We start from the raw sequence: 27336 nt of genomic DNA on the forward strand, positions 1-27336 counted from the left end.
TGTGGGGGTGTGTGTGTGTGCGCGCGCGCGCACGCGCGCGCACAGTGGTTTTGGCCTCTCTCTGGGGTTTAGGCCCCAAGTTCTGCTGACTGATGAACATCTCTCACCTGGGGGCCTGGGAGGCACCTCCAAATCAAAACATCCAAAACCAAACTCATTCTCTCTTCTCACTCCTTAAACCTGTTCTGCTCTTCCTCCTCCTGGTTCCAGTAACTATCTTCACAGATCACTCAGGCATCTCTACTCTCCTTTACTCACCTGTCTGGACCATCCTCCTCCTCCATACTCACCACCTCTTAGATAAAAGATAATAATAGCTTTCTAACTGGCCTCTCTAACCTCCACTCAAACTCATCTTTCAAATCCATCTCTCACCCGGCTGTTGCTATTGGAAGGAGATTTCCAAAATAATGGTCAGAAACATTTCACCCCATTCCTCCTGAAAATCTTGAGAATACATTGTATGGCTTCATTCATGGCCCTCCTAATCTCCCATTCTCTTCTTCCACATCTCCCAGTTGACGCCACTGCAGACTTGGGACATTGCCAGCACTTTCTTTCTTTGCTTACTCTTCCCTCAGGTAACAATGCTCTTCCCTGCCATTCTCTTTATCCTTCAAATTTACCCTTCAAAGCCCACTCACTGTCCGTCCCCAATTCCTCCTTTGGCCTTTCAAGCAGATCCTGCTGCTTGGTTTACCCTAGTGCAGCAATTGTCAAAGTGTGGTCACAGGGCCCACAAGGTCGAAACCATTTCCATAACAATACTGAGATGCTAGCTGCCTTCTGTGCTCTCATTCTTTCGTGAGTATAAGTGGAGTTTTCCAGAAACTACATGATGTAATAGTCAACAAACTGAATGCAGAAGCAGAGATGAGAACTGAACTGTCTTCTGTTAAGCCAGACATTAAAGAGATTTGCTAAATGTAAAACAATGCCTGATATTAAAGTTTTAATGTAGAATAGGTAAATATTGATAGATATTAAACAACTTTTTTGGGGGCCTCAATAATTTTAAACGTGTAAAGGGGCTCCTAAGATCAAACAGTGTGAGCACACCACCTTTGTAAATCTCCTGCTAGACTATGTCTTGTTCATTTTTGTCTCCTTTAGCTCCTAAGATAATACTTTGTTCAGAGTTTAAGTGTGAATGCTCCATAAGTACCTGCTGAATTGAAATATTCTTTTCTTTTCTCCAAATCAACTTGCTTGAAAAATTTTTTCTTTTTCAGTAACCTATTGGTGGCTAATCAGTGGGGCTAAGAATCATTTCTTGGACAAATCCCAAATTTCTTTTCATCAGGTCATGTCACGCCTCTGTGCAGAATCTTTCCAAATCTCCCCATGTTACTCAGAGTAAAGTCCAAAGTTCTTTCCACAGGCTACAAGCCCTTAGAGAATCTGGCTCCTGCTACTTCTGACTCCTATGGCTCCTGCCTGCTTGCAGGCTGCAGCCACACTGGCCACCACACACAATCCCCCTGGCCACTAGGCATGCTCCTGCTGGCCACCCCGAGTTCCCATTAGCCACCAAGCACGTGCTCACTGGCCATCTCACCCATTCCTGCTTCCTCTGCCTGAAGGGCCTTTCCCCAGATATTCACTTACTCTCTTCTGTTGGGTCTCTGCTCAAATGCTACCAATTCAAGGGACCTCACCCTGTTGAAGTAGTGGCCCTACATACACACGCCTCATCATTTTCTTTATTGTACCTATTATGATCTGGCATATTATACATTTACTTGTTCACTATCTGTCCCCAATAGGGCTGTACCCCCAGGGACTCTCTCAGTGCTAATAAATACCTGCTGAGTAAACAGCCTGCTCTCCAGCCTCTTCTCCCATCATTCCAGCCAAGCAGAGATAGCTGCGGTTCTGAACACATCAGGCCCCACCTAACCTTCCTGCCCGTGCCCAGGCTGCTTCTAAGCCCACACATCACACTGCTTCTTCATTGGGCTGACTCCTTCTCATCATTCAAGACCCAGCTCAGATCTTAGCTCCCCTGGGAAACAGCCCTCTCTAATTCCCCAGACTGGCCTAGTCCCTGCCTCTATGTTCTCACAGCCCCTGCACACAGTGATACAACAGCACCTTCCGATGACTCTGCAGCTCTGTATTTCCTCAACAACACTGTAAGCTCCTTGAGTGTAGAAACTCACACTCTTCTCTGAATGCCCTGTACTTGACATGTTCTCATCTCAAAATATGTTTGCAGAATGAATTAAGGTGATGATTCCTAGATTTCAACGTTGGGCACTTACCAAACCACTTAAAGAGAAAACAGAAATGCCCTCTGGTTCAGAGCCCTAAGGAAGGTTTGCTCCCTGTCCATTCTTAGTCACACCATCTCACCTGGGCCTGCTCTTCTCTTACCTTGGGCAATCTCGAGCTGCCGCTTTGCGTCGCCAAGTGCGGAGAAAAGGTCCAGCTTGATTCTGGTCTCTGCGCTCAGGCTGTTTTCCAGGTGCTGTGTTTTATCTTGCATGGCTGAGAGGGCTGACATTAACACCTCAGTGTCCTTCTCATTTTCCTTATACTTCCGAAGCTCCTATCAACAGCATCAAAAGAGCAATGTGATGAGACAGTCTTGGCATCGATGTCTACAAATTAGCCTGAGATCACAAATTAAATCCCACTATTATTGACTTGAGGAGCCCTGGTGGTGCAGTGGTTAAAGTGTTCAACTGTCAACCAAAAGGTCGGTGGTTTGAACCCACCAGCCGCTCTGCAGGAGAAAGACATGGCAGTCTGCTTCCATAAAGATTACAGCCTTGGAAACCCTATGGGGCAGGTTCTACTCTGTCCTACAGGGTCACTGTGAGTCAGAATTGACTTGAAGGCAGTGAGTTTATTATTGACTTTGCCACTAGAACACAGCATCCTAGCACTTTGTGGATTTAGACCCACTACTTAGAGCAAATACAAAATGTACGGTGATATGTACAAAAAATTTTAGCAGGAAATTATTTGACTCTGTATTGACCATGTGTCTACATAACAATAGACTCTGCCTCCAGATAAAACACTTGCAAGCCGAATTCAGAACCACAAAGAACATCTTCTTTGCTGGCTAGCTATAAATGTTGCTGTGATGTTGCAGTCAAATTTCAAAACTCTACTCCCAACCTACACTAAAAATTATAAAAATGTGAATTAAACAACTGGCAGCCAGTAAATATGTACGCAGATTGAAAAAAATTTTTTTTCACCAGTCATTACCCACTCTTCAAAAGTAATCACTGTCCTGTTTTCTAGACCATAAACTGTTAGTTTTTTTTAAATTGTTGTGCTTTAAGTGAAAGTTCACAATTCAAGTTAGTCTTTCATATAAAAATTTATAGTTTTGTGAAAAAAAATTTTTAAGAGAGAAATCCAAACATCACAGAGAATTCAGAAATACAGAAAAGTTCACAGAAAAAAAAAAAAAAACAATCACCCGTAATCCCAAAACACAAATAACACTGTGAAAAATACATATTTTCTTTTAGTCTTTTTACTATGTATATGGGTCTTTTAGCATAACACCATATGAACAATTTTGTATACAGCTTTTAAAAAAATATCATCTCGACTATTTTTTCAAAATATAATTTTTAATTGCTGCATAATATTCCTGCATGTTGTCCGTTCAGACTCTCAGCAACCCTGTGTACAACAGAACAAACACTGCCTGGTCCTGTGCCATCCTCACAATTGTTACGCTTGCGCCCATTCTTGCAGCCACTACGTCAATCCATCTCACTGAGGGCCTTCCTCTTTCCCTTCTCCAGGGACTAGTCTCCCCGGATAACACATCCAAAGTACGTGTATGCATACCACAATTTATTAAAGAATCTCCCATTGTTAAGACTGTTTCCAATTTTGCACTTATATACCACTATAATGAACATGTTTATCTTTGTATATCAATCATTGATCAGATTTTTAAATATTTACTGTAGGTTAGAGTCCTAAAAAGGGCAATTTTTTTTTTGGAAAACAGCTTGTCAATATGTATCAAAAATCTTTATAAAGTACATGACCTTTCCCAGAAAGTTATGCTTCCACCAGCAATGTATAAGGCCTATTTCATTGCTCATCAAGATTAGTATTATCATTTAAAAACATCTTTGCTAATTTCAAAGGATAAAAATGATACTTAATTTTAATCTGCATGTCTTCAATGTATTCTTATCAGTCATTTGCATTTCTTCTGTAAAGTTATTTGTTGTTCATGTCCTTTGCCTATTTTTGTGTATATCTGAGCATTTCTTAGAAATTTTATGAGCTATTTACATACAGACAATATTATTTTATTTTTTGTACCATCTGTATCTTTTCCAATTAATTTTACTTTTCACTGATTTTTTCCCTTTGTGATTTCTTCCATTGCTTTATGTCTAGAAAGTCTTTCCTGCTTCAAGATCAAATTCTACTATATTTCCACGTGGCTTTTTTTTTTTTTTTTTTTAAGTTTTGTTTTGTTTTTATTCCTGCATTCAACTCTTCATCTGGAACTTCTTTTTGTGTGTGATATGAAATAAGCTTCTAATTTTACTTTCTTCTTTCCAGTTACCTGGCTATTTGAAAGCCTTTTACTGATGAACCCTTGCTTCTCCATCTATTTCTGATGCCACCTTTACTACACATTTTAGGCTTTGTTTCCAACTCACTTATTCTACTGCACTGACCTACCAGTAATTTTTTTTTACCAGTCCCACATGATTCAAATTACTGTAACTTTATAATACATGACATTGGTTTTAAATGTCCCTTTGAAGAGCCAATGCGAAGTACTTGGCTAAGGTAAACAAGCCCAAAAGACTAGCTCCATCCACAACACTGGCACCCTTCCTCATCAACCACAATCTGCAAGGTGCAGAGCCATCCACGAGGGGCAGTTCCTTAGCCATGAACTGAGCAGGTTAGGGCTAAGAAGAGATGTGTAAGTCCTGAAGGACACTAATCTGGCCTATCTAGCCTGAAAAAATGGAAGGAATCCGCAGTAAGTCAGATCCTGGTATAAAATAAGTCAAAGCACCATCAACATTTCTGGCTTGTATCAGAATCTGGGTATATTGACTTGAGATGAGCTGGACAAGATTAATTAGAGCTTTAAATCTATTTGTCACGGAGAGGTTTTTAGGTGCCATGGAATTTGGCTTGTACCAAAAGGTACCACCCCCACACTGCAGCACAGAGCACCAATCTAATATAAAAGAGGAATTCAAATGAGAGAAAAAGTCTGTTGCCCACCCTACCGTCATTACCTGAACTTTCAGTTCTAATTCTCTGATTTGGTCTTCTTTCACTTTCATGTCCATTGTTAGCTTCTTGCCCTCTGCTTCTAGTTCTCTGATCCGATTCCTTAAGGTTTCGGTGCACTCTCCCCTTTTGAAAAAAAGGAGGAAATAAAGGGATTTAAAAGACTATACGCTTACTTACACTGCAGCGTTCATATTTCTCTTATGCTCCATGGTTTCATTTTAGCTTTTGTCCCAGTCTGTTCATTCTCTGTTCTTTGATAAATTCAATAATGATCTATAATAGTTATTATTTATTGGGTGTCTAACATGAGCCAGGCACCAAGCTAGGTACTTTACCCATACTACCTTATTCAATCTTTATAATAACCTTATGGGGTAGGGTGTACTATCTCATTTTCCAGATAAGAAAACTAAGGCAAGATAGGTATATTACTAGTGCAAGGTCACCTAGCTTGTAAGTTTGCCAAGGTTTGCAGCTTCCCAAGCCAGCAATGTTTCCACCAGGCCAGGTGACTTAAGTCAATGCACACAAAGCTGAGCAAGAATATACGCTGACCTGAACATATGCTGTCTCCAGCAGGGGGCAGTGAGCTAAAATTGTTTTTTTCACTTTCGAGAGGCTATGCACTGGGAACCTTAGCCTTTCTTTGGTCACTAAGTTGCACAAGCTTGTAGTAGAAAGGGGGAAAAATAAAAATGAGGAGCACTATTAGGCTGCTTCTCAGGGCTATACCAAGGACAGCTGAAAAAGATGATAGCAGTCCAAAGTTATTTAATTATTTGGGTTTCAGAAAGCCCGATGTAGAAACTAGGTGTCTTTTGCCTAACAAAATGGGAGATCCAGGGCTTGAGATATACTTAACAATAAAGACAACCTCTATCTACATTAGTGATGGCAAACGAGAACCATCCAAGGATAAGATCAAACCAAATAAGCTTAACTGGAGGCCAAAGAGACTTAGGATAGACACTGACACCAATTTACTGAGTCACAGGCATATGAGACACTAAAGAGTATGGTTAAGGACCTACTATGTCCTCCTCAGTGGATTTTTAAAAAGGGGAGGTGCTACGTGAATTAAAGACAGCCCAGGACAAACCAGATGACTGCCCAGGAAAATCTCCTGCGTGTTTCAGAAATACTTAAAGCTACAAATCCTTAAAAAACCAAGCGAAAAAGCCCACATCCTCGGCAGGATTGTAAAGGGTTTTGTGATACTGTGTAGATGCTGATGGGGCCAAGTGAGCTCCGCCATCTGAGGTAGGGTCTGCTGAGCGAAAGACGGAATCACAAAAGGAGAAATAGTTCTTTTTTGCTGTTATTTCCTAAAAGGTGAAATGATGATTCACCAATTATTCTACAAATGCCGGAATCCAAAAGAAGGCTATTAGCATGCCAAAGGTTGACAAGTAAATTACTTGTTTAATACAACAAAGTAAAACTCAAGGAAAAATTACAGTTGAATTATACCACACAGATACACATTAGGATGGAAATTAAAAATGAAATAATAACTTCATTCTACATCTGCAAACCATAACTGACCCCCACCATGTAGATGGACTTCATTTGTCCAAAAACCCAAAGAAAAAGTGATAAAGTGGAGACAAAAAAAAAGGGGGGGGGCCTTTTAACTATCTTCTCTCCTTGCTGGAATTCAGATGGCATTTACAGATCCATTTTTGGAATACTTGCATATAGTTCTACTCTTCAATGGTTTAGGAAGTAGTCCCCAGTTTTCATCACTCCATAGATTTAATGTTGTCTAATAGAAACTTATGTTTACCAGCTCATTTGACAGTCTGCTGGCTACCCAACAAAGACATGAGCAGTCAATAAGTACAGTGCTTAGGCAACCAAGATTTTACCTTTCTTCTATTTTACGACAGACTCCAGAAACATATACCTAAAAGTGGAGAGTTCCAGATGGAACCAATCTTCTCCTAAAATCAAATTCTCTTAAGGCATTTAGCAATCAGCAGTCTTAAAGAACGTGATTGGAAACACATTCATAAGCAGCGCTCTGGCTCCCAAATGTGGAAGGCATGGCGATTCCCTCATTCTACTTTATAGATGAGGTCACTGAGGGATGAAGGTGCTGTAAGAGAGTGCAAGGTTGCACAGATGGCGTTTAAGCCAGCTAATAAAACAGTATTTAAAAACAATCCATCCATGCATGACTGTTGTATTTTCAATCCTGTCCAAGGTATCAAATTTGATGTGCCTCAGTTCAAGGAACGCCAACCATGGATTAAGCACTCAGGTGATATAAGCATACCTAGATGCAGCAGCAAATGCAACAGCCCGGGCAGCAGTGGCTTCTTCTAACTTCTTCCTTTTTTTCTCCTCCATTAACTGCTTTTCCACAAAGCTTCGTGCTTCCTGCTCAGCTTTTAGCTTTTTCTCCAACTGGCTGATATTCTGCTTGTCTTTTTGCTTCATTTGCACAGCATTATGTAACCTATATGGAAATGATTATATAGAGTTTTACCACTAGAAACGTCCCTATATTTCCTGGAGAAACATGGCTTTTCTTGATCATTTTAAGGTCAGGTAAATAGGAGGTTTGAGCAGCAAACCATAAATGTCAATTCCCAGAGTGCTCAGAGAACACACATTGTCATTGTTATTTAACAATTCCTAAACACCAATAATGGAGCCCTGGTGGTGCAGTGGTTAAGAGCTCTGCTGCTAACCAAAAGGTCAACAGTTTGAATCCACCAGCTGCTCCTTGGAAACCCTATGGGGCAGTTCTACTCTGTCCTATAGGGTCGCCATGAGTCGGAATCGACTTGATGGCAATGGGTTTACACACCAATAAACAAGCTGCCTTACAAGATGCGGAATCAGACCTAGCCCCTACCCTGTAAAGGTATGTGATCTACAGAGGGTAGCTCAGAAAATAGGATAAAACACAAACTACTTCTAGTGCCCCAGAGCACACTGGGTACTGCACAGAAGGAATTTCATTCCTACCAAGGACCCACTGATGGGTCCAGCCCTACAGTCACTGAGAGGCAAGGGGCGGGAGTGTATCCTGAAAACAATTATGCTGGAGCCTACTGCAGCCTTTGCTTTCCAGCTGTGAGATGTTTTCTCAGAGCATCCCAAAATAGATCTCTTACATCAGAGTATGCTTCATTTCAGCTAAAAATTTCAGCCCTACTGCATTCCCTGCCTACCACCACTCCCAGCTTTACACACCCACAGGAAGTGAGCTTATCACTGGGACGTTCTCTATGTACCAATGCTAGAGCCACCACAAAAGTTTGTAAGAAGCGATGGAAAGATTATCTGCCTATAATGTTCTAGCTTTGAGTTACATGCTGAAGGACTTCTCTTTCAACGTGGAAAACCCACAAAGCCCAAAGCCTGTAACAGTAATCACTGCCACAGACACACACTGCTTAGAAATTAAAAAAAAAAAAGAGACCCACAATGAGTGAAGAAGTAATTCTAGGATAATTAATGGAAAGCTTAAAAGAATTCACACAGAAGAGCTGGCTTTTAGCCTGCCTCCTCAAATAAAATCAGTCAAAGTTCAACATCATTTTTTAGTTCTGGAAATCAAAGTAAATATAGTGTAATCCTCCAGAAACCTTCACTCAAAGGAGCAAGCTTTTCAGATTGTGGCAGAACTACTTCATGTCAATTTTACTTATACTATCACAAAAACTCAATAACTATTTTAAACTAAGAGAAGTTATTAAATGAGAGAAGACAAAATAATAAACTGTTGTGATGAAGGTAAGTTTTTGTAGATTTTGTATACATGTGTATATATATGTTTGTCTGGAGCCCTGGTGGTGCAATGGTTGAGAGCTCAGCTGCTAACGAAGAGGTCCGCAGTTCAAATCCACCAGCCGCTTCCTGGAAACCTACGGGGGCAGTACAACTCTGTCCTGTAGGGTTGCTATGAGTCAGAATCAACTCGATGGCAACGGGTTTTATACACGTGTGTAACAGAGTACTAAATTAAATATTTTAAACATCTTAAAAATCCTTCTACGAGGTAAAGAATCCCTTTGTCACACTGAATCTTATGCTCCAATCCCTGGAAACAAGAGAAACAGTGAGGTGCTCGGCTTATGGCCCAAAACCTGCAAGGAGCACGTACTTGTTCTGCAGCAGCTCGTTCTCCTGCCGGAGCTGGCCCATTTCTGAGCGGATCCCTCGCTCGGTGCTCGAGAGGGAGCTGATCTGACTGCGGAGCTCTTGTTCCACTTGCCTGCTGGCCTGCAGGTCAGCCTTTAACTTTTTAATGTCTTGTTCCAGCCTAGGAGAAGGAGAAACGCAGTGTTTTCGTCATGGAGACGTCTCCCACAGGGCTCTGTAGGAGACTCTGGCTGAGGTCCAGGCTGCTGGATGGGTGGCAGAGACCCCTCCGGCAGCTCCTGCCATCACCAGGAATCCCATCGGCAATTACCTTTTCATTGAGTACACTCACCTGGGTCCCAACCTCTCACCACTAGCGGGTGACTTTTGATCTCCTGCAAATGTTTAAACACTGACAGGTGAAGATGGTGAGTTGCTAATAAAGGAGGTGAAGACACAGAGAATGTGCCTAAGAGCGAAGGTCCCCTTCCCACAGGTGAATTTTCCATGAGATACTCCGATAGATTAGAATCTACCACCTGAGATTCCCTCCCCTCATTAGCCTAGCAGAAAACAGGGTCTGAGACAACCTCCTGAAATTGTTAGCATCCTTGCTAAATGATGCTCACACTTCTGGTAACTGTGGGAGAAGAGTTCATTAGATTCAACAATGAAAAAAGGAACAAATTACATGCTCTAAGAATGATAAGAAAGCTCCACCTGCGAACTGAAGCTTGTCTTTTCTTTTCAATGCCTTCTGTTCCATTTATTTTCTTCTGTGCAATAACAGATTTCATTTTAAGCGATATGTATTTGGGACCTATTATATGCACATGTGGTACTGAAAAGGGTCAATAAAAGGTGTAAAATCAAGTCACTTTCTTCATGGGAGGACTTTACAGTTTCACAAGGGGCCAAGAAATATTTAAAATGATTAAACACCACCACAAAGAAGGCAAGCAGGAATACTATAACAGCTAGCATTTAATGAGAACTCAGGTGCCAGGCACTGTTCTCTAGGCTCCAACTGTATTAACTCATTTAATCTGCTCAAATATGGGCTAAGTACAGTTATCATCTCCATTTTACAGAGACGGAATCTAGGTCTGGAAAAGTTATAGCCTAACGTCACACAGGCAGTCTAGCTCCACAGTCCATTCTCTTCACCACGAGGCTAAAGTGTACTGCAGTACAGGTGGGAGTACTACATGAGTTCTGGGAAGAGAACAACACAGTCTAAGTTGACTGGGAAAGGCTTTGCAGACAAGACAGGAACTGAGTTGTGCCCTGAAGGTTGCACAGAGTTTGAAGAAGTGGAAGGGGAAGAGGAGGCATTCTAAATGAAGGCGAAAACATGCTCAAAAGCTTAAAGGCAGCAACAGCCATAGATATTTGGGGACAGAGAGATGAGTCTGGCCTCAGAAGGAGGCTTGCACTGACAGCAAAGGAAGAAAGGATAGGATGAGTCTGGTAGATGGGACTGCAGAGGCTGGCACTGAAGGTCAGGCCAAGGACAGCTGCCATGTGAGGCTTAGAAGACACCTTTCCATCAGGATACAAACTCACAGGTAGGTAAGAATCAGTTTGCTTAGTCTGATGAGGCTCTTGTGCATTTCACTAATCCAGTATACCAAAAGAACTAAGATTTCTAGAGGGGGATGATCGCTCTTTGGAACTGTCAGCTCCACAGACTAAGTCGTTACAAACATTTTTATTAAGCACTACATCCCTACGGGAGTACCTGGGTGGTGCAAATGGTTAATATGCTCAGCTGCTAACCAAAAGGTTGGCTTTTTTTTTTTTTTTTTGGTTAGGGCATCTCAGAAGAAAGGACTGGCAATCTACTTCCAAAATATCAGTCACTGAAAACTCCATGGAGCACTGTTCTACTCTGACACATATGGGGTTACCATGAGTAGGAGTTGACTCGACAGCAACTGGTTTTTTAAATTCCCAAGGCCTAACACAGTGTCAAGGAGCCCCGGTAGCACAATGGTTAAGCACTCAGCTACTAACAGAAAGATCAGCAGTTCGAACCCACCGGCCACTCCACAAGAGAAAGATGTGGCAGTCTGCTTCCATAAAGATTACAGTTTTGGAAACCCTATGGGGGCAGTTCTATTCTGTCCTACAGGGTCACTATGGGTCGGGATCGACTTGACAACACACAACAACAGCACAGTGTCCAACACATACTCTATATATGTTGCCTGACCTCCCTTAGAACACCAAAAATCAGGTTTATTTGTCTACCTACCTTTAGCCAACTTAAGAAAAAAACAAAAATCATGAAACATCGATGGTCATCTCCCAAGTGCAGTAACCAGTTCCCCTGTCTGGCATCTGGGCACACAGGATAGAGACCTTGTGTTCCAGCAGCACTGCTGGGTCCCCTGACACAGCTCGCTCCCCAGGGAAGGGTCACAAGTCAACATCACACCACACTTTCCCTATTGCCAGGGTTATTCCAGTTGAAGGTGCTCCTGGAACTGCTCTAAACAATTACAGATCAGCATTTACACCATCACAACACCTCCCCTCATGCATCCGAACCCAAGGGATGTATTCCAAAACAGGTCAATGCTGTCAGGCTATCCCCATTAAGAATATTGGCTGGAAAACGTATTAGGTAATTTATCTTTCCTGAGAAGTCGATTTCACAGCCTGCAGATCACATTTTTAGTAGAAAAGGTGAGTTTTTAGCTGAGAATAGGGACTCAGCATGGTTTAGTGAAGGGGTTTAGAGTCAGGGTTCTAGACTCAGCTCTGGTGTCAACTCTAAGATGTGTACAGACTGTAACTTTGTGAGCCTCAGTTTCCCCATCTAAGACCAATGATGTCTAAAGTTCCTCTCAGCTTGGTTTAGGATTTCTAGGTCTGACACACTTTACAGATGGCTGCTGATTTGCTTCTTCAGATTAGCAAACTAAACTGTATCGTATGCAGATGCACAGGAATCAAGTTCCACACAACCAGCCTACTGGGGCAAAACGTGCTACAGATGGAAACAAAAGAAAAATTAATCTGCAGAAGCTAGATGTTAGTAATTTTCCAGTTATTACTTTTTTACATTTTTAAATCTATAAAAGCTGATTTCTCTTACCATAAAGAATCACAATATTTATTCTGACTGAAGTTTTAGAGTTCCTCAAAAAATCTCAAAATCCAAAGCGCTAATACACTTAGGAGAGCAAAAACTGCAAACTATCTAGAGCAGGTGTAACCCTAGAGATCAAGGAGCACTAAACAATATATTTTTACGTAGAAATTCTATGAAAATTTTGTCAATGATAAATAGTAGCATACACAACAAAAATAAAATGAAGTGGCTACAGGGATATGTTCACTGCGGAAATTCATAAATTGTACACTTAAGATTTATATACTTCAGTATGTGTTCTACAACAATAGAAAATACTTTATTTAAAAATAAAATAATCTCACAAGACACAGAACTAAAATGCTTCAGGATTTTCCATAACTGCCACCATTAATTCTGTATATATGTGCATTACTGCTTCCCAAATAGCTTCAGCAAACCTGTGAGTTAACACCAGCATCCCCCAGTTTAAGAAAAACTGGTCTCTGGGAACACTGCATGTAAAATGACTTAAAACTGCTAAATGGTAAATTCTCAATAATTTTTTAAATTTATGACGGGCAATTTTTCATTGTCTCTCTATAGAAAGTATTAATTTAACCTTGAATGTTCACTCTATATTTTAAATCTTTACTGAGGCAGACAGTAAAATGATTTACAATTCCTCATTGGATTTATTTTTTATTGCAAAAGTGATACCCAGTCAGTATAAAAAGTGGGATGCAATAGAAAATTATAAAGAATAAAAATAACTCATAATCCTCTCATCCAGACAGAATCACTATTCACACGTTGTGTACTTCTTTGTCATATGTCTTCTTTATTTCTCCACACATGTAAATATATGTAATACTGGTGAGAGAGTACCACCTATACAGTTTACATATAAACACTTTCCCATGCCAAATTTTGCATTTGCTCAAGAGAAAAATGCATGTCATGAATTTTAAAAGAATTACATGAATTCGTAAACTAGACTGAATCAAGCCAGTCAAGCGCTATGGGCATTTATTCAACAGGTAACTGCTACTTGTTTTAATGGTATACTTAACCCTTTTGTACTGAACGTCAATACTTTCTAGGTAAAACGCAGAGATACAATTCATTAATGCAAAGCACCAAGAAGTTCTGATTAAACGGTGTCAGTAGGTTAATGCAAAATCTTCAAATGTATTCACGGGATTTTATTAAAATGTCAATAGCTGCAACCTGAATTAGAAGCAAGTGCTCAGGCAGGAAATGAGGCAGAATAACAGTAGCAACTAATTTCAGGAAATAGGGGTTGAAAGAAAGGAGGAAAAAAAATTCATCCACAAGCGCAGACTGCTTTTATTAGAGCTACATCCCACTCTCTTCCTTACCCCATGGAACATTAAAGGGATAAAAGAAACACTCCCCAAGAAGAGCTACAATTCCATCTTAAAAACAAACAAACAAAAAAGGACCAGATAGATCTTAACCAAACTTCTGCGAGGCTTAGCCAGGATGGAAATGCACTTTCTGCTTGCCCAGCTCTGGTGAAACCAGTTTTCACCCTTACAAAGGCCTGCCCAATGGCGTCAGCACTTTGGACACAGACAAAGCCCATCGCAAAGCTAGAGTCTATGTGTTCAATAAACATGTCTATTTTTGTCCAATTATATAAGGCAGGGTTCTGATGAACTCAAAATGTTAGATTTTAAGTGCAGAAACTTCTCCTAACCACTTTATTGATAATTTAAAAAGACTTCTAAGGAAGAGCTGTGAAGCTAACCTCTGAATTCCAGATTACCTAACTCACAAGCAAGAGCTGGGACCCAGCTACAGCAGTGCTCCTCAGGTGTCCCCATCACATAGCCCAGGCTGACTTCAAAACAAAATTGCCAAGTTGAGGATCCCTGTTATCTACTGAATCTTAACTAGATCTTGTCATTGTTAGCTGCTGTCAAGTTGGCCCCCAACTCGTGGCAACCCTGTGCACAGCAGAATGCAACACTGCCCTGTCCTGCGCCATCCCCGTGATCAGGTGCAGATCAGACTATTGTGATCCATAGGGTTTTCACTAGCTGCTTTTCAGAAGCAGACAGCCAGACCTTTCTTCCTCGTCCATCAGTCTGGAAGCCCCACTGAAACCTGCTCAGCATCACAGCAAGCTGCAAGCCACCACTGACAGATAGGTGGTGGCTGTGCATGAGGTGTATTGGCTGGGAATCAAACCAGGCCTCCCACATGGAAGGTGAGAATTCTACCTCTAACTATATTTGACCTTTCCCCTAATCACGACTAAGGAAAATTACAATGTAAACGACTGATAACTACTTAATTTTTAAAGGAAAGTATTAACATTTTAATAAGAGGTAATCTAGCTGACCAAATGTTAACAGGCAGGCTAAGCGGGAAAAATATCTTTGGATGTAAGACAAATTGAGGTATTCAAGTGTCAGCTTTTAGCTGAAATGAGTATTGTTTTTAAGTATCTGAAAAGGTCTAAATGTTTGTAATCCTCACCTTCTGTGAATTACTGAATTATTATAGCTCACAGCACTATGACTTCATCAAAAGTTTAGAAGTCTCCAACGAATACTGCCAATAACTTCAAGGTTTAGAATGGGGCCTGACTGAGATACAGTACAGAGGATGTTTAAAGCATTGGGGCAGTAAATTCCCCTGGAAAGCAAGTCCTGCAAAAAACAGGCAGACCTAATCACAGACAAGGCTTCACCTAGAGATGAAGGCTGTGGTCTAGCTACCATCAGGTTGGCCCCAGACTCATAGAGACCCCATACACAATGGAAGGAAACACGCCATCCCCATGATTGGTTGTGGATTGGACCACTGTGATCTATAGGATTTTTTTTATACATTTAGTTTATTTTTGTTGTTTTGAGAGTACACAGAATATATACCAATTCAACAATTTCTACATATACAATCTGTGGCATTGATTACATTCTTTGAGTTGTGCAGTGGTCCACAGGGTTTTCACTGGCTGATTTTCAGAAGTGGATTGCCAGTTCTTTACTCCTAGTCTGTCCTAGTCTGGAAGCTCTGCTGAAACCTGTTCAATATCATAGCAACATGCAAGCCTCCACTGACAGATGAGTGGTTGCTATCAGTTCCCCCAACACTCTACAAGTCACACCCGATACCCACTCCAGAAAACGACCTAAACGTACAGGGCTGCTGGCTGAGCCTCACAAAGAGTGTCTGCTTTTCTGGTTATCTGAGTTCTAAAGAACCAGCTGACAGAAACGCCCAACGCCCTGCAACACAGAACTTGTAATGATGCTTGCTCCGTAAGAAAAGGGGCTTCAGAGGATCATCTCCAAATTATACAGCCAAGGATGTACAGAAGGGTTTTCTAACAAACCCTTCACACCAGATAACATGACCTACCTTATTTCCAGACATCTTATACCATCCGCATGGTAGGAATGGCCTTCAATTTTCAATTTTACCTTTTCTTCAAGGACCAGTTTAAAAAAACTGAACAAACAGAAAAACTCTCCAGCATGAGACACTGATCATCAGAGACCAAAGTTCCCTCTCCTTCAGAAAGCACTGCTGTCGCTTCTCATTTGGCACCAACCACTGTCTTGTGCTGTTGATTTTTCTGTGTGTTTATCTTATTTCTAACAAGAGTGCAAGATCTTTGAAGCCAGCAACTGACTGTGCTATAAAATCAGAAGTTGGGATAGTATTTATGAGGTTTCTTCTAATATTTATAGTCCATGTCTCTAATTCTGTGTCCATCTCGTGCTTAGAATAGAACAGGGTCAGTGTTATGACACATGAGGCTCTGGAAACAATTGATCTACAGAAGGCTGACAGATTTTGAGTTTATACAGTGCCTCTAGGGGATAGGGGCAAATGAGCATTTGCTTACCAAGAAGGCAGATGTACGTGAAAAGAATGAACGAAGAGCAACTGCTCCATCCTGGTAAGTACCTAATTCCATTAGGAGAGCCCCTGGTATACATTAATCATACAAGACAAGACTTGTTTAGAGACCACACAGCTGTCTGTGTAGAAAGCTAAGCTCATAAATCAAAGCTCTGTCCCCAAGAAATACCGATTACCCTTTGCATCAACCCTCTCCACTCCTCCTTTTCAAGTCATTCACACTGACAGGACAGGCAGCATGGGTCACTCACATAAAAATGTATTCTAAGTCTATATGGTGGATCTATCTCAGCTTAAGTGAGGCCTACCCTGAATTAAAGCTGCTCCAGTATATTCTCTAAACCACAGTATTGGAAATACCAGAGTGAAGCTACCTCAGGTCTCACTGTGGTTACTACAATTGTTTATAAGGCACAAGTGTCCAAAAATAAATTACTAGATGAAACTGTATTACAAAGTACCTTATGTCTCTGTTCCATAATCTGTCAAACACAAAAGAAAACACATTAATTTTCATTAAGGAATGCACAGAGAGATGGAAAAGGAATTCTGGAGTCTTTCACACAACCGGCCATTTAGGGAAATATGGAACTGACTTCTTGAAGCCCTTCAAGAGCAAAGCTATGAGTGCCAAGAACTAGTATTTTTAAGAAGGGTCCTTAAAGGAATGTGGTTGGATCTGATAGTTTGCATCAAAAGTCTTTAAAATCCTACTCCCAGACATTTATTTTGAGGAACTGGAGAAACACACACAAATTCATGCATAAGAGCATTTGTTGCAGCACTATTAAAATTTTAAAAAAGTCAAACACATTTAAATATTCAACAGAAGATTGGCTAAATAGATTTTAGTATATTTATGTATCTGACTGCCATTCAACTATTATAAAATCATTGATGAAGACTATTCAATGACACAGGAGAAAGCTCACGATATGTCCAGTGAAAAAGACAAATTACAAAACAGTACACACAGTATGAGCTCAGTTTTGTGAAAAGAGTATGTATGTATGCAAAAGAAAAAAGACTGAGAGGATGTAAACTGAAATAGTGATTAACTGTTCTTTATCTCTAAAATGTGACATCATGAACATGTATAACTTATTTTTAATTATGGTTTTTTAATTGGGAGAAAAGTTATTTGAAGAGAAGAGACTATTAATCTGCCTTCCTTAGCAACTCAGTGTTCACTGTTACTCTTAGATTTGCCCATGTCATTGGCCAGTTTCAGAATAATCTGAAAGCCTTAGGGAAAATCCAACTCTTTTACTCTTTAGGTCACTCCAAAAAAGGGGAATTCATTTTTCTGAAGTAGAGAATACCTCAGTTCCTAAGTCCTAAATCTACATCAACTGCTTCCCGCTCATTAGCTCCTATCAAAACAATAGTTTTTCTAAATCTAAATTCTAGAGCTACAACTTAATGTTCTGTTCCGGCTCCCTTTGGAAAGTCACTTGGCTCCAACACTGGCACAGGAGAGCAGGCATTGTTCCAACACTGGTCAGGTTTAGGTTCACGACTGCACCACCAACAGTTACAGGGATGATGCTGAAGGTCGAATTCTTAACCAGCTGGTCTGGGACGTCTGTGATTAACTAGTGTCCATGTTCTGAGTTTTGGTGTATTTTATGCTTCAAGAACACAGCAGAAAAACATCTTGGCATGAAAGAAGTCACCAGTCCTAGCACAGGTGGCCTAAACTGGGTTCTGCACTTCCTGGTTTGGGGAACACAGGAAGGCCCCAAACCACCCTTCTCATCACAAAGCTGTCCCCCCTCTCCTCCTAGGTGGTCTTTCTGAAAGCCTCACTGTTAGGCATGGGGATTCAACAGTAAAGGGAGTGTCTCTGACTCCAGGGAGGCACTGTCAAGAGGTGAGTATTTTCCAGGAGTGCAGGAAACTGAGGGGAGGGGTAAGCAAGAAAGTTCCATTAATACATGGAGGATTAATTCATGGGATTTACCAGATATTTCCTAGCAGGAAAGTCCTTCCTATAGAAGAGTTAAGTTTTCATTGGTGGAGTGAGGGGTGGGGAGGGAATGAAATACAAGCATAACAGGAAAGGTCGGGAGCAGAGGTTGTAAACTGCTGAGCCAATCTGGCCCACAAACATGTTTTGTTTGACCCTCCCTCCACAGGATATTAAAAAAATGTTGTTGTTTTTTAATTTGGAGATTTCACATGAAGATGTCTATTTTTAGCATGTCTTTAAAATACCAGAAGATTTGGCAACACTGGGCCTACAATTCCCCATGGCAACAAGTGGCAGGGAAGGGCATGTGCTCTCTGGTACTCCACACTACCGGGGGTCAGGTGCAGTACTGAGTATCAATGATGACAACCCCGGACACCAAAACGCTCACCCGGCCTGTCCCACTCACTCATGTGCCCTGTTCCGCTCCTGTCTGTACTTGCAACACCTGCTCTAGAGCCAGGGAAGATAGTAGGAGCAATGGTCCTTTCATAATTTTGTGTTTCTGCTGTGAATCTTTTACAACACTGTAACAAGAAAGATGAAATATACCTTACCATAGAGAAGAACTGTCACTCTTTCCATAAATGAGAAACCAAAGCTTATTTTCATCTTGAGAGGCCGTGCTGGCTAGAAAAAATGTCTAAGAGGCCCCCAAGAGATATACAAAGATTGAAATACACCCACACTGGCTGGCAAAGTATCCAAAGAGCCAGTTTCTAAATGACAGCGTGAGTAACATTTAAAGAATATGGTTCCTGTTCCTTAGGGGTACCTCCCCTTCAGGGAATCCACCCCTGATCACCTTAGTCAGAAATCTCAATTCATTACATGCCAGCAGAGGTACTGACTCAGAATTTAACATGAAGCCTTTCAAAGTTTTACAGTAGTTCTTCCTCAATCCTAAGGAGGAAACTTTCAAATCTTCTAACTAGAAATCCCCGTTTTCTTAGAAGACACTGAGTACTCAGCAAAAAATGTTTTTGATGTGAAGCCCTACATAACCTATGCATTATTTCATAATTTATTCATTCACACAACATAGATCATCACCTTCTTGTTTGACCACCTGGATATGGAAACATTAGGTAAGTTGCTTGCTTAAATTGTTATGCCTATTTTGACCATGCAACATGGATTTCAAGTCACAAAAGAGACCTCTGTTTAAGGATAAAGTCATCATGCTTCTATTACAACATTTATATCCCAGAATATTGTAGTTTTAAATTCCTGCAATGGTTAAGATGAACTCAAACTATATTGTGGATTAATATAAACAGGGTTAACCAAGTAAGACTTCTGGGTATCTAAAATATTATGAGCATAGCAGAAAATAAAAATAAATGAGGACTTTAGTGACTGGCATTGTTTATCTGCTCAGAGACAGTGAGAGACAAACACAAATCAGGAATATGTTTCCATGGAGGCAGAAAACAAACACACTAAATTTACCAAATACACATATGGTTCCACTACTTGTTTTTTTCCCCATATAATTTCCAAATAATTTAGTAGCTGCTACATCCAAGATTACATATTTAATCTAATCTAGTTAGAACCTCTAAGTGTCCAATTTTCATGAGTCCTTATGCTAATTAATTTTGTACATTTTTACTTCAGCTAGAAAAAATATTGTTACAAACAATTCCACGCACTGAGTAGAAGCAGAAAGCCCCGGTGTTTTGGCCACGGAGGGGTCAAGCAAGTCGTCACGCAGCAGTAGTTTGTTAGTGCCGTGGTGTGCAGGCTGCGCAGGCAGGGAAAGCGGCCACGGTAAAGCCCCCAGTGCCCAAATTGCTGTCTCCCAAGGTCAGATTTTCTTCCGCAAACTATTTCCAACACACAAGCAAAGTGCATTCAAATACAAGAGAACAAGCAAATGAACCATTCTCTCTCTAGTATCCGAGATGATATAAAAGCAGCCAAAAATGTTTTTTAACCTGGGGGATTTCCTTGACGGAAAGGATGGAACAGAAGTGTGGGATCTGAGCTCTTTCCAGCCACCACAGAGACAAAGAGAATGGTCTGGGCTGGAGTAGGGGGCAAGACCCACCAGGAGAGATGAATGAGACAAGGCAAACTGAGATTTCTTCTATGATCTTGGCCTTGTACTGACAGAATAATTTAAAAACTCCCTGGGAAATACCAAGGACAGGGGTCTTAGAGTGGAAAGTCTATTTTTTAGAAATAAAATCGGTAACAACCTCCTCAAAACAACAAATATTCTGACAATGGATGTCTGGACCTTGGCCCAGTCTAACTTAATATTTAGTTTTTCAAATTTCAAAGGCCTGTGAGTTACACTATAACAAAATTACTGGGCCCCATCTTCTTTTCCTCCTCTCTAATACTTTTCCCCATACAAAGCTAACATTAAACAATTATTTATTACCTACTCTGTGTCAAGCACTGTGTACTGTGGTGGATAAAAGAAAAGATGGTGCCTGCCCTCATTGAGCTTACATTCTATTATGGGTACAAGCCTGCTGTAAAAACAAACTACACAAAAATATACGATGCAGAAAATAAATATCACCTATAATCAACTAAAATTGACCATTTCATATATACTATTTAAAAAATTATTCAGCTTACATGTAAAATATATCTGATATTTTTTCATAGGTTCACATTATATAATCTCTTTTGCTACTTTCCCCGTCTTTAACAATAAATCTTGAATAATTCCCATTACCTTCTTTTAGGATGAGCTTCTACCTTTCAAGATAATTCTTTGTTATCTTTCCTGTGTAAACAGTTGTGATTTCCCACTCAGGACCCTTCAGAGGTCCATAAAAGGGTACCCATCTCAGGGGATGCTTGTAGGTTCTACCTCCTGAACTGACTGCTCTGTCTTGCTTCATCCCAAAAATCAAGCCTTAGCTTTGGATCCTATTCTTGCTCTGTGTCTACAACCTTGGGATCAATGCTCTGAATCTTCTTCCCCACCTTCTGCTGTAACTTACAACTGGCACCAGTTGTCCTTTCTTGCTTGACTCCAGAGCTAGGAGTCCTGATCCAGGCCAGTACCCAAACGAGCTCCACACAATGGAAAGGAAAGACGGACAGTCGTAAGAGAAGATGCGGGATCTTTTTGTTCTTCCAGTAAACAACATTAGCCTACAATTTCCCTTGTTGCTTTAAAGCGCTTCTCTAAGATGACAAAATAGGGCCTTCCTGGAGTCCCTCTTCATTTTGTTGTTTCATAGTTATTTATACCAAATCACAGTGAATCCACTGATCATTAAAAATCAACATCTAAAAATATGGCTCTTTCTTTTCAATGGACACATTATTTTTAATTGTGTTTAGACATACTAAAATGTGGGGAAATGAAAAAAAAAAACTGAATGTACTACAAACTGTCACCTTTTGTTTTTTTCTCAAGTAGCAAGACTACATTAAGGAGCCTTATATAAGAATGTGGAATGTATGAAGTATGAATTAAAGAAAATCAGAAGTTGTCAAAAATGAAATGAAACACTTGAAGATAGATATCCTAGGCAACAGTGAGCTGAAATTTACTAGTATTGGTCATTGGAATTGGATAATCATATGGTCTGCTATGCCAGGAATGACAAATTGAAGAGGAACGGTGTCATATTCATCGTCAGAAAGAACATTTCAAAATCTAACCTGAAGTACAACACTGTCAGTGATAGGACAATACCCATACGCCTACAAGGAAGACCAGTTAATATGACTATTATTCAAATTTACGCACAAACCACTAAGGCCAAAGATGAAGAAATTGAAGATTTTTATCAACTTCTGCAGTCTGAAATTGATCAAACATGCAATCAGGATGCACTGATAATTCCTGGTGATTGGAATGAGAACGTTGGAAACAAAGACGGAGGATCAGTAGTTGGAAAATATGGCCTTGATGAGAGAAATGACATTAGAGATCTCATGAAAGAATTTTGCAAGACCAATGACCTATTCATTGGAAATATCTTTTTTCAAGAACATAAACGGTGACTATACACGTTGACCTCACCAGATGGAATGCACAAAAATCAAATCGACTACATCTGTAGAAAGAGATGATGGAGAAGCTCAATATCATCAGTAAGAGCAAGGCCAGAGGACAACTGTAGAACAGACTATCATTTCCAAGTTCAAGCTGAAGCTGAAGAAAATTACAGCAAGTCCATGAGAGCCAAAGTACAACCCTGAGTATATCCCACCTGAATTTAGAGACCATCTCAAGAACAGATTTGATGCACTGAACACTAAGGATCAAAAACCAGATGAGATGTGGGATGACATCAAGGACGTCATAGATAAAGTAAGCAAAAGATCAATGAGAAGACAGGAAAGAAAGAAAAGACTAAAATGGACATCAAAAGAGATTCTGAAACTTGCTCTTGAATGTACTGAAGCTAAAGCAAATGGAACAAATGATGAAGTAAAAGATATGAACAGAAGATTTCAAAGGGAGGCTCAAGAAGACAAAGTAAAGTAGTATAATGAAATGTGCAAAGACCTGGAGATAGAAAACCAAAAGGGAAGAACACACGCGGCATTTCTCAAGCTGAAAGAACTGAAGAAAAAATTCAACCTTTGAGTTACAATATCGAAGGATTCTGTGGGCAAAATATGGAATGACGCGGGAAGCATCAAAAGAAGATGGAAGGAATACACAGGGTCACTGTACCAAAAAGAATTGATAGATGTTCAACCATTTCAGGAGGTAGTAAGCTTATGATCGAGAACTGATGGTATTGAAGGAAGAAGTCCAGAAAATGATGGAATGCCACTTCAGATGTTTCAACAAATGGATACAATGCTGGAAGCCCTCACTTGTCAATACCAAGAAATTTGGAAGACAGCTATCTGGCCAAAAGACTGGAAGAGATCCATATTTGTGCCCATTCCAAAGAAAGGTAATCCAACAGAATGTGGAAATTATCAAACAGTATCACTAATATCACCCACAAGTAAAATTTTGCTGAAGATAATTAAAAAATGGTTGCAGCAGTACATGGACAGGGAAATTCCAGAAATTCATGCTGGATTCAGAAGAGGATGTGGAAAGAGGGATATCACTGCTGATGTCACATGGATCTTGGCTGAAAGCAGAGAATACTAGAAAGATGTTTACATGTGTTTTATTGACTATGCAAAGGCATTCAACTGTGTGGCTCATAACTGTCTTAGTTATCTAGTGCTGCTGTAACAGCACTACACCTCAGCATAAAGAAAACAAAAATCCTCACAACTGGACCAATAAGCAACATCATGATAAACAGAGGAAAGATTGAAGTTGTCCAGGATTTCAATTTACTTGGATCCACAATCAATGCCCATGGAAGCAGCAGTCAGGAAATCAAACGATGCATTCCATTGGGCAAATCTGCCACAAAAGACCTCTTTCAAGTGTTAAAAAGCAAAGATGTCACTTTGAGGATTAAGGTGCACCTGACACAAGCCATTGTATTTTCAATGGCCTCATATGCATGTGGAAGCTAGACAAGAAGACTTGATGCATTTGAATTATGGTGTTTGCAAAGAATACTGAATATAACATGGACTGCCAGAAGAATGAACAAATCTGTCTAGGAAGAAGTACAGCCAGAATGTTCCTTAGAAGCGAGGATGGCAAGACTTCATCCTATGTACTTTGGACATGTTATCAGGAGGGACCAGTCCGTGGAGAAGAACATTATGCTTGGTAAAGTAGAGGGTCAGCAAAAAAGAGGAAGACTCTCAATGAGATGAACTGACACAGTCGTTGCAACAATAGGCTCAAACAGCAATGATTGTGAGGATGGAGCAGGACTGGGCAGTGTTTCCTTCTGTTGTACACATGGTCATTATGAGTCAGAACTGTCTAGAGGGCACCTAACAACAACATATAAGTCAGAAGTTAAACCAAACCAAACAAACAAACAAACCCGTTGCTATCGAGTCGATTTCAACTCACAGCAACCCTATAGGACAGATTAGAACTGCCCCATAGGGTTTCCAAGGCTGTAATCTTCAAGGAATGGAAGCAGACTGCCATATCTTTCTCCCATGGAGCAGCTAGTGGGTTTGAACCACCAACCCTTCAGTTAGCAGCTGAGTGCTTTAATCACCGTGCCACCAGGGCTCCTTAGAGTTTACAAAGCAATCATATTTTCTTAAATGCTGGGTGTATCTGGAAGATAAGATTAAATTCAGAAGTATGAAAGACTATGAACTACTAGTCACACCACCATATTTGGGCAATTTGTGGCACCAGCAAAGTCCAGTCAAAGATGAAAGCTGGCTGTTTTTAGCTTCTGCTATTTTTGTCCTTTTTAAGAGAAATTTAACATCATAAAATGTAAATATAAAGTTTATATGTACCTGAAAGTGAAAGGAAGAACAATATTTTGCTAACCCACCAGCTTAAACTAGAAAGTGATGAGTCACAAATACTCATTATCACAGACAGCTAAAACAGATTAATCAACATAGTCATTGATGGACTAGAACACTATATAGCCTATTTGTAAACTATATTGTTATCAATCTACATGCTACAAAAATATTTCTCTAAGAACCTGATATAGTAAGTTACTTCCCGTGTATGAGTGTAAGTTAAACACTCCTCAGCATAAATAAATGAGTTAAAATTTCTGAAAGTGCTTCTCTATTCCTACCTTCCCCTCTCGAGACAGAGTCACCGCTTGCTTAGAGAGTCCTGGAAAAAAAAATCTCCGTTTCCCTCCAGGCTCTCAAGCTCCAAATAAACAGAACTGTATGAGCAAACCAAGTTATAAGTAATAACATTTTGATGTGCCTAAAATAGCCAAGGAGTCCTGGATGTTACAAATGATTAATACACTGTAAGAATATCATGGCAGGGGCATCTGACCTCCTCTAACTTCACAAGGGGAAGGAGAATCAAGATCAACAGCCCAAGGCTGATTTCTATGAGGGGGAGGTCAGACATGTCTCCTCTCTCTGCCATCTTTACCAATTCTAGACACCAACCGTCCCTCCCAGGGCACTCTCTACTTCTCTGCTGGGTTCGATAATTCATTGCAGTGGCCACAGAGAACTCACACACAATACTCATGATTATGGGGCTTATCAGGGAAGTAACAGGTTACATTTCATGTTTAGGAATGCTCAGGATACAGTTCTTCCATCAAGACAGCCTCTTTTCAGCCATGCCCACAGGCATACCTCTCTCTATGGCCCCTCGGCCTCTGCCCTGCTCCTGCAAGTGTTACAAAGCTCTTTTAGCTCTGCTGATAAGTACCCTGAGGCACCCCACTCTGCCAGTAAGCCTCAGCCGAAGGTGCTCAGCTCTAGCTCCGTGGGTTGGCAAACCTAGCCCCACCAAGTACCCGGAGGTACCCTATTCCGCCAGCAAGCCTCCTGCCCAAAGGCATTCAGCTTTCTTGCTACAGGGCTGGAAAGCTGAACACACTGTCTCCTGCCAGTCTCTCCTGCTGCCGTTTCTCAGCTACCACTTCTAGCCATCTTCAGTGTTACAGTTCTCTCTCTCAGTCCCCTGGTTCCAGGAGCTTCTCAGCGCAAGGATGCCGGATCCAAAGGACATGCTCTGTTCTTGGATCTTCTCCCTTGGTGGTGTTGAGATCCTCCCTCTGCTCTAGAACTGGCTCTCCTGTAAGCCTAGTGGGATGGCAAAATTGACCAATCCCCTTGGTGGGCCACAAGTACCTTATCTGCACAGTCCTACCCAATCACTGAATGGGAGTTACAAGACCACGGCAAGAAAGTCCACATAAAAGCGATCCACCACACTCCACACACTCAGTTGCTAACCAAAAGGCTGGAGGTTCAAGTCCACCCATGCCTGGGAAGAAAGCTCTCACAATCTACTTCCAAAAAATCAGCCAATGAAAACCATAAGGAGCACAGTTCTACTCTGACAAACATGAGTGGGAATCAACTTAACAACAATTGGTAAAATAACCAAATGAATTGAGAGAGAAAGAAAAGAGTATTCAATATATTCCAACATTCCCCAAATTTCTATTTTCCCTTTAAGAAATGACTTTCTCCCTTTCCACGGCCTCAAGATTTCTAGGTACTTACCATTGTGGCAATGCCCACCCCAGGACCCACAGGCCTTCCAAGCAGAAAGAGAAACATAGTCAATGATGGCCTCTCTGCAGGGTTAGTTGACTGTTTCTTCATCCCCGGTCTTAAGTCTTCCAGTTCAGAGCCCTTAGGTCTGCTACTAGCAAAGCTCAGCCTATCCCAGAAATAAAGGGCAAATCCTAGGCTGGGTGGCTCTAGGCTGCGTGAGCAAGAATAATTCCTAAGCCAGCCCTAACCAGAGTTGAATTTTCAGAGATCCTGTAAGCTTGCAAGCGTACAAGTGGCTGGCCGTCTTCTGTCAGAGATAAGTACGCCCTTTTGTCTTTGGCATGAGAAAGAACTTAAAAAAAAAAAAACAAACAAAAAAAAACTTAAAACAGCATCTCTCAAGCAGAAAGATGATGAAAAGATAAATGAATTCTGAAATTCTAAGCATTTCTTCCATAGTTTTCAGCCAGGAGAACACAAAATCAAGCTCTGGTGTCAATCCTACGGCCAGCATTTGGTTTTATTTGCAAACAAAAAAACAAATTATGAAACAGAGAAATAAAGCAAGTTACACATGGGGTCGTTATGAGTCGGAATTGACTCAAAAGCAACTAACAACAACATTAAACTTTTTAAAAAGTAGCATGGCATAACAACAGGTAGAAGTCTGGAAATCTCAGTTCTAGTCCTGGCACTGCCACCCTAATTAGGTCACCTGGACCAGTCACTTAATCTTCTAGGGGCCTTCTATTTCACTGATAAAATGATGGGGCTGGGGAGGCTGATGTAGATGTCTCTAAGATCGCTTCCAGTCCCCTCCAAAACAATAATCATTCTAAATTCTACTCTGTTTAATGTTACTCTAGTAGGTAAAATGTGGCAAACTGCTTTATGACTCTTGGCACTAGACACTATTCAACTACTTTAAAGACTTGATATCATATGAAGAATAGTGCTTAAAAATAAAAAAGATGAACCTTCTGTCTTGGGTACAAGAAATACA

At 40.7% G+C, this 27336-nt stretch overlaps 1 protein-coding gene across 2 annotated transcripts in view; it reads right to left on the bottom strand.

Annotated features, from left to right (window-relative positions):
* MACO1 (macoilin 1) overlaps window positions 1–27336 on the bottom strand; it is a 63222-nt gene that overhangs the window by 3373 nt on the left and 32513 nt on the right. For both annotated transcript variants that reach the window (XM_023732094.1, XM_012555789.2), the window contains 4 exons: window positions 9368–9526; window positions 7529–7711; window positions 5253–5373; window positions 2377–2551 (listed from right to left, as the gene is read on the bottom strand). In XM_023732094.1, coding sequence (XP_023587862.1) covers window positions 2377–2551; window positions 5253–5373; window positions 7529–7711; window positions 9368–9526 — 638 coding nt within the window. The remainder of the gene's footprint in view (window positions 1–2376; window positions 2552–5252; window positions 5374–7528; window positions 7712–9367; window positions 9527–27336) is intronic.

This window comes from Trichechus manatus, unplaced genomic scaffold (assembly GCF_000243295.1).
Source record: "Trichechus manatus latirostris isolate Lorelei unplaced genomic scaffold, TriManLat1.0 scaffold00048, whole genome shotgun sequence".
NCBI lineage: Eukaryota > Metazoa > Chordata > Mammalia > Sirenia > Trichechidae > Trichechus > Trichechus manatus.